The sequence below is a fragment of the Palaemon carinicauda genome, chromosome 4 (genome assembly GCF_036898095.1).
Source record: "Palaemon carinicauda isolate YSFRI2023 chromosome 4, ASM3689809v2, whole genome shotgun sequence".
Classification (NCBI taxonomy): Eukaryota; Metazoa; Arthropoda; class Malacostraca; order Decapoda; family Palaemonidae; genus Palaemon; species Palaemon carinicauda.
In genome coordinates, this window is record NC_090728.1 from 164,552,076 (window position 1) to 164,560,207 (window position 8,132).

The 8,132-nt window shown below is 44.6% G+C and overlaps 1 protein-coding gene across 1 annotated transcript in view; it reads left to right on the forward strand.

Moving 5' to 3' along the window:
- The window catches only part of LOC137640146 (putative leucine-rich repeat-containing protein DDB_G0290503), a 172,163-nt gene that overhangs the window by 74,031 nt on the left and 90,000 nt on the right, over positions 1-8,132 (forward strand). The window contains 1 exon segment of the mRNA XM_068372639.1: positions 7,775-7,887. Coding sequence (XP_068228740.1) covers positions 7,775-7,887 — 113 coding nt within the window.

The following is an 8,132-nucleotide window of genomic DNA, read 5'->3' on the forward strand; positions in this document are numbered from 1 at the left end:
CCAAAAAACTCGCGAGCGATCGCCATGAAGGTTGCGGGTGTGCCCACCAGCGCCGACTATCGGCCAGATACCGCATATACTTCTCAACCAATCCAGTTCTTCTCTGTCGGTGTCACCGACAACATTGGTTCCGCTCGCTCTAGACCTCGAGTTTTCTACCGAATTGGTGAAGTACTTTGTTTTGGTTTTATTTGCTTTCGCTGTGTTGGTTTGTTCCTTCAATAAAACTCTTGAAACCCTTTTTTGTTTTTTTGTTGATGAACTTGGCTTTCCTTTGGATTTTCTCTGGATTTTCATAATGGCTGACCCTTCTCCTGTATATCGCAAATGTGCGAAAGATTGTAACAAACGTCTTCCGAAAGCTTCTATCGACCCTCATACTGTTTGTGCTAATTGCCGGGGTAAATCCTGCCAATTAGGAGATAGGTGTGAGGAGTGTGTGGTTTTATCGGAGTTCGAGTGGTTAGAGTATGAAAAATATACTCGTAAACTCGAAAGAGATAGGGTGAGGAGAAGCTAGTCTAGATCTTTAGAATTTTCCTCCTCCCATGCCCCTGAACCTAATCCTTCCCCTGTAGTGGTAGTTTCTGAACCCCCTATTGGCACTCATGAACCTTCAATGCGCGATATGTTTTTAGCTATTCAAGCGTTGGGTGAGAAGGTTGAAACCTTAGCCTCGGACAGGAACCAGCTTATGTCCGATGTTAAGCTGTTAAAGAGTCAAAGTGGTAAAGTGGAAAGTCAAAGTGGTAAAGTGGAAAGTGCGCAAAATGTGTTTAGTGTTGCGACCGAGGGTTCGTCTGTCCGTGCTTGTCGCTCCCCTAGTCCGAGACCTCTTTCACGCTCCCCTGCACCAGGGAGAAGGAATGTCGTAGGACTTAAGGGAGCGAGAGGTGTAAACCGACGTACAGACGTTCCCTCTAAGGTATCAGACGTTTCTCATCAAGAACATCCATACCATAAGACGGGGGAGACTAAGTTCTCCTCGTCTTCCGACGATTTGCCGCATAAGAAACCTTGGCGTAAGGTTTCTAGACCCTTAAAGCGCAAATCAGTCCCTTCAGGACAGGTCCAGCGTCCTGGCTGTAGCCATTGGGGCAGCTCTGACCGTTTTCAGTCATCGGATGGGTGTTCGCCTGTTAAGCGAAAGCGTGACACGGAGTCCGAGGGTCTCGTTCGGTGCGATGATTTGCATGCACAGACGTTGCCGACGTCACGGCCTGTTCCGACTCCCGTTGACCCGAAGTGGAGTGTCCTCCTGGACATGCAGTTGAAACTTTCATCTTTAATGGAGGTTTATGAGCATGAACAGGTTCGTAAAGATCCTTTGCTTGCGGTTCGCCAGTCCGACAAGCGTGACTCTGGTCTTCAACCGCCTAAGCGAGTTTTGTCTCGTCATTATGATGTTAACGCTAACGTTATCGGTGCTGTTAAACGCGACTCTGATCGTGTTCCTCGTCATTCACATCAGTTACGTGACGTGGAACCCCTTTTGCCGCAGACTCAAGGTGACGTTCAGCAACTGTTGCCGCAGTCTCAAAGTGACGTTCGTCGGCCGACTCCGTTGCCCTGACGTGACGTTGAACGTCAGTCACCGCAGCCGGGTGTTGTTTTTCAAACTCAAACCCTGCAGTCAATGCAGTCCCGACGTGATGTCGAACGGCAGTCGACACAGTCTGTTGTTGTTTGTCAGTCTCAAGACTTTCAGTCTTTGCAGCCTCGGCGTGACGTCGTTACCTCAGCTGTTGCTGCGGCTCCGTCGCATGTTGACATAGCCTGTCAAGCGTTGCCTCCTCGGCATGTCTCTCCGTATCGCGAGACTTTGCCGCTGTCGGATGAAGTTCCTTCGGATGAGGAAGTCGTTGATCCCCTTCCAGCTGATGTTCCTTTGGGGACACTTTCGGATGGAGAGGAGCCTAGGGTTGCTCAGCCCTCCCTTGATTTTAAGATCATGCTTATTTTTAAGGACCTGTTTCCTGATCATTTTGTGTCTGCTGCTCCTCGTTCGCCTCCGTCTGAGTTCACACTGGGCCTAGCTTCTTCGACTCCGTCGTTCACGAAGTTAGTGCTCTCTCGCTCTTCTAAGAGAGCTTTGCGTTTGTTGGGCGACTGGTTAATGACCAGGATGGTTAATGACCAGGAGGAATTTGGGGAAGTCCGCTTTTGCTTTTCCCCCTTTCAAATTGGCTTCTCGTGCGAGCGTCTGGTATGACACGGGAGAAGTTCTCGGCTTGGGGGTGCCTGCCTCTGCCCAGGGAGACTTCTCAAGCCTCGTAGACTCTCCTCGTCGTCTGGCCATGAGACGCTCAAAAGTTTGCTGGTCCTCTTCAGATCTAGATTATCTCCTCAAAGGAATTTATCGTGCCTTTGAGGTTTTCAATTTTTTGGATTGGTCTCTGGGAGCCTTGAGTAGGAAGGTCTCGTCAGCAGACCGTGATGTCTCTGTGCAGATCATGTCGTGCATGGACAAGGCTATTAGAGATGGCTCTAATGAACTTGCTGCTACTTTCACAGCAGGGGTTTTTAAGAAGAGAGAGACTCTTTGTTCCTTTCTGTCTGCAGGTGTCACTCCTTGTCAAAGGTCAGAACTTCTCTTTGCGCCATTGTCTTCTGCCCTGTTCCCGCAGCAGCTTATTAGAGATATTGCAGCGTCTCTTGTACAGAAGGACACTCATGATTTGATGGCCACGTCTGCTCGTAAGGCTGTACCTTCATCTTCTTATGTCAACAGACCTAAATTTGAGACTCCAGCTACAAGGTTTATCCTGCCTTTTCGTGGCAGAGCTCCCAGTAAGGGAGGCTCTCGTGCCGATAGTAAGCGGGGCAAGAAGAGAGGATCTAAATCCTCCCGTGGCAGAGTCTGACTGCCCACGTCCTCAGACAGCAGTAGGTGCCAGATTGACCAACTTCTGGCAGGCCTGGGAGAAGAGGGGTGCATACCGGGAGTCTGTTTTGTTGCTGAAGGAGGGTTACAAAATCCCTTTTGTACGCAAACCTCCTCTAGTAAAAGATCCGATAGACTTCTCTCCCAGGTATCGAGAGGAGACGAAGAGACAGGCATTACATCTTCAGGTGTCTCTGTTGTTAGAGAAGGGGGCGGTGGTGAAAGTCTCGGACCTTCAATCCCCAGGTTTTTACAACCGTCTCTTCCTGGTTCCAAAGAACACAGGAGGTTGGAGGCCAGTGCTGGATGTCAGTGCTCTCAACGTATTTATTGTGAAAACAAAGTTTACGATGGAGACCACCAAATCCGTTTTGGCAGCAGTCAGAGAGGGGGACTGGATGGTCTCTCTCGACTTGCAGGATGCGTACTTCCACATTCCGATACATCCAGACTCTCAACCTTATCTGAGGTTTGTATGCATGAATGTGGTGTATCAGTTCCGAGCACTGTGCTTCGGCCTCAGCCCTGCTCCTCTTGTTTTTACGAGGCTCATGAGAAATGTAGCAAAGTTCCTACATTTGTCGGGGATCAGAGCCTCCCTGTACTTGGACGACTGGTTACTCAGAGCGTCGTCCCGTCATCGCTGTCTGCAGGACCCACAGTGGACTTTGGATCTTGCGAAGGAGTTGGGCCTCTTGGTGAACATGGAGAAGTCACAGCTGACTCCCTCCCAAACGATTCTCTATTTGGGGATGGAGATACAGAGTCTAGCTTTTCGGGCTTTTCCGTCTGCCAACAGGATCGAGCAGGCTTTGCTCAATGTCCGTCTCATGCTAGAGAAAAACCGTTGCTCTGTGAGAAGCTGGATGAGGCTCCTAGGGACGCTTTCATCCCTGGAACAGTTTATCTCTCTAGGGAGACTTCACCTACGCCCTCTCCAGTTCCACCTAGACTCCCATTGGAACAAGGAGAAAACTTTGGAGGCGGTCTCGATTCCGATCTCCGATCCAGTCAAGACTTGCCTGGCGGGACAGCAATATAAGACTTCGGGAAGGTCTGTCTCTGGCAGTCAAGAACCCAAACCATGTGTTAATTTCAGATGCATCGGATTTGGGTTGGGGGGTGACTCTGGACAGTCTGGAATGCTCGGGTCTTTGGGCCGCAGACCAGAGAAGCCTTCACATCAACTGCAAGGAGCTGTTAGCAGTCCATTTAGCACTGAGGAGTTTCGAGAGTCTGCTTCGAAACAAGGTGGTAGAAGTGAATGCAGACAATACCACGGCCTTGGCTTACATCTCGAAGCAAGGAGGCACTCACTCCCACGCTCTTTTCGTCATCGCAAGGGACCTCCTCATTTGGTCAAAAGATCGAAACATCTCGCTTTTGACGAGGTTTGTCCAAGGGAAGTTGAACGTCTTGGCGGACTGTCTCAGTCGAAGAGGTCAGGTGATCCCTACAGAGTGGACGCTCCACAAGGATGTGTGCAAGAGTCTTTGGATGACTTGGGTTCAACCCACCATCGATCTCTTTGCGACCTCGCTGACAAAAAGGCTCCCGACTTATTGCTCTCCAGTCCCAGATCCAGAGGCGGCCCACATAGATGCCTTTCTGTTGGACTGGTCTCACCTGGACGTTTACGCCTTTCCACCTTTCAAGATCCTCGGTAAGGTGTTGCAGAAGTTCGCCTCTCACGAAGGGACCAGGTTGACGTTGGTTGCTCCCCTCTGGCCCGCGAGAGAGTGGTTCACAGAGGTACTTCTATGGCTGGTAGACGTTCCAAGGAGTCTGCCTTTGCGGATGGATCTCTTACGACAGCCTCACGTAAAGAGACTTCATCAAAGCCTCCCCGCGCTTCGTCTGACTGCCTTCAGACTATCGAAAGACTCTCAAGAGCTCGAGGATTTTCGAAGGAGGCAGCTAGAGCGATCGCGAGGGCTAGAAGATCTTCTACCATCAAGATCTACCAGTTGAAGTGGGAGGTATTTAGAGATTGGTGCAAGTCCTCCTCTATTTCCTCCTCTAGTACCTCTGTAGCGCAGATTGCGGATTTTCTGCTGTATCTGAGAAACGGTCGCTCCCTCTCTGCATCCACCATTAAAGGCTACAGAAGCATGTTAGCTTCTGTTTTCAGGCATAGAGGCTTGGATCTTTCGAGTAACAAAGATCTCCAAGACCTCCTTAAGTCTTTCGAGACCTCTAAGGAGCGTCGTATTTCAATGCCTGCTTGGAACTTGGACGTGGTCCTACAGTTCGTAATGTCAGACAGGTTTGAGCCTTTAAATTCAGCCTCCCTGAAGGATCTTACCCTCAAGACACTTTTTTTAGTGAGCTTGGCTTCGGCTAAAAGGGTCAGTGAGATCCATGCTTTTAGTAAGAACATCGGCTTCTCAACAAATAAAGCAATATGTTCTCTTCAACTTGGTTTTCTGGCCAAGAATGAACTTCCGTCTCGTCCTTGGCCTAAATCTTTTGAAATACCTAGTCTTTCTGAGATTGTAGGTAATGAAGTTGAAAGAGTGCTGTGCCCCGTTAGAGCTCTTAAGTTTTACTTATCTAGAACTAAACCGATACGAGGTTGTTCAGAGGCTTTATGGTGCTCCGTTGAAAAGCCCTCTTTGCCCATGTCTAAGAATGCGTTATCTTACTTTATTAGACTTTTAATCCGGGAGGCACATTCTCATTTAAGTGAGAAGGATCGTAGTTTGCTTATGGTCAAGGCTCACGAAGTTAGAGCGATAGCGACTTCGGTGGCGTTTAAGCAAAATAGATCCCTTCAAAGTATTATGGACGTGACCTTTTGGAGGAGCAAGTCAGTGTTCGCTTCATTTTACTTGAAAGACGTCCAGACTCTTTATGAGGACTGCTACACACTGGGTCCATTCGTTGCAGCGAGTGCAGTAGTGGGTGAGGGTTCTACCACTACATTCCCTTAATCCCAATATCCTTTTAATCTACTCTTGAAATTTTTAATCTTGTTTTGGGTTGTACGGAAGACTAAGAAGTCTTTCACAATCTTTTTGATTTGGCGGGTGGTCAAAATGTTGTTTCTTGAGAGCGCCCAGATAAAGGGTATTGATGAGGTCCTGTTATAGGGGTGTTCGCCCTGGATATAGCAGCTCCTGGGAGTCTTTCAGCATCCTGAGAGGATGGCTGGGCTTCGTGAGGAAAGCGGACTAATGAGGCAGAGTAATCATCAGAGTCAGCTTCCTTACTAGGTACCTATACTTAAGTTTTTTTTTATGAAATATTTGTCAAAAACTCTTGAGCATATACGCCTTTATTGTTATAATACTGTTCTCTACCCACCACCATGGGTGTGAATCAGCTATTTATATATTCACCGGCTAAGTTTATTATTTAAAAATGATATTTTCATTATAGAATAAATTTTTGAATATACTTACCCGGTGAATATATAATATTAAAGGCCCTCCCTTCCTCCTCGATAGAGACCCTACGGACTGAGAAGAACTGGATTGGTTGAGAAGTATATGCGGTATCTGGCTGATAGTCGGCGCTGGTGGGCACACCCGCAACCTTCATGGCGATCGCTCGTGAGTTTTTTGGAATCTGTCGGGCCGTCGGAGACGTCAGCTATTTATATATTCACCGGGTAAGTATATTCAAAAAATTATTTTATAATGAAAATATCATATTTAGTAAAATACTTGTTAATTAATTTTATTCCATCTATCATAATCTCATTTCATTACAAATTCATTAAAGCATTGAATGACCCTTTGGGTTTTAGTGCTTGACATTAAGCCTAAATTCTGTGTTACATTACAGTTTGTTAAACACGTAATTCAAATCAACATTTAGAATAAAGTCGTTGCTTTTTTATATCTCCCTTATTGTATGAATGTTATCTGTTTCTGGAAGGATTATTTACTATGATAATCAAGCTCAGTAAGTACAAGATAAGTGACATTATTGAAAATTGTGAAAAGTGAAACAAATTTAAAGTAAATTAAGAGTTGTAGAACTTAGCAATGTTAAAAAGAATGAATAACCTTTATACCGGTAGTCACTTTCAAAGTCATAGCAGCCAATTTCCTTTTATAGTGTGAAGGCTATTTCTAGAAATTGAAAGCCCTGGAATAGAAAATTTTTCTCATTGTCAAGTAGAAGATTAATAAAATGGAAGAAAGGCTTCCCAAAGTGTTGAGCTTTTTAAGAAATTATATCCTAATTTATTTACTCCCTTTTAATGACACTTTCAACGATAAGAAGCTAACCAAAAATACTAAAACATTTGATTGGGTAGTATTATCAATATCAGTGACATGATACATATTTTGTATCCCCCCCAAAGCTATGAATTACTACAAAATGCAACTTTATTAAAAATTCAAAATGAGACATTTGAAGAACAAGAACATTTAAGTTTGATAACATTTATTGTATATTCTGCAATTTTAGGTCTCACCATCCACCTATAACCATTACTCAAATGCATAAAGAATGTATTTTTTTTGAATTATATTTGGATTGAGATAGAAAGTCATTAGTTTTTATGATTGGTATTCAGTTTTGTGATATTTTTTCATAAAAGATGCTTTTTGGATGTGGATGTCTAGTGAGGGGCAAAATATGATGGGTAAGAAACTGTATGGTGTACAGTATAGCCTATACCAAAATAATCTGAAACACACAGCTAACAGCAAATCCAGTCTTTTCTAGTGTTAAGGTAAATTGTGCTTTACATGTACTCTTTAAATAGATTCAACAGCATATAAATCACATATAAAAAGGTAGCCTTGGGCCATAATTATTAAATTATGTAGTAGGGAAGTAGAAAAAATTTCTAAGTACGGAGGATACTCTATATCAATTGAACTGGTTTATTAATTACTGTATTCAATTCTAAATTATGGCTCAATTTTTCAGGGAAAGAATGATGAAATTGAGAGCTTGGTTCAGAAGATAAAGGAATTCCAAGAAACTGAAATTAAGTTAAATGAAAATCTTTCAAGTTTCTGGGATGAGATAATGGCATTGAGGTAAGAAAACTGTAAAATGTTTTACTTTAATTGTTCACTATTTCTCCTATCGTTTTATTTATTTCCTTATTTCTTTTCCTCACTGGGCTATTCTTTTCTGTTGGAGCCCATTGGCTTATAGCATCTTGCTTTTTCAACTAGGGTTGTAGCTTAGCTAGTAATAATGATATGAATGTGCAAACACTTCTGTACAGGAGAGAAGGATGGGTTGGGGAACCTTATGATAATGATTTACTGTATGCTAT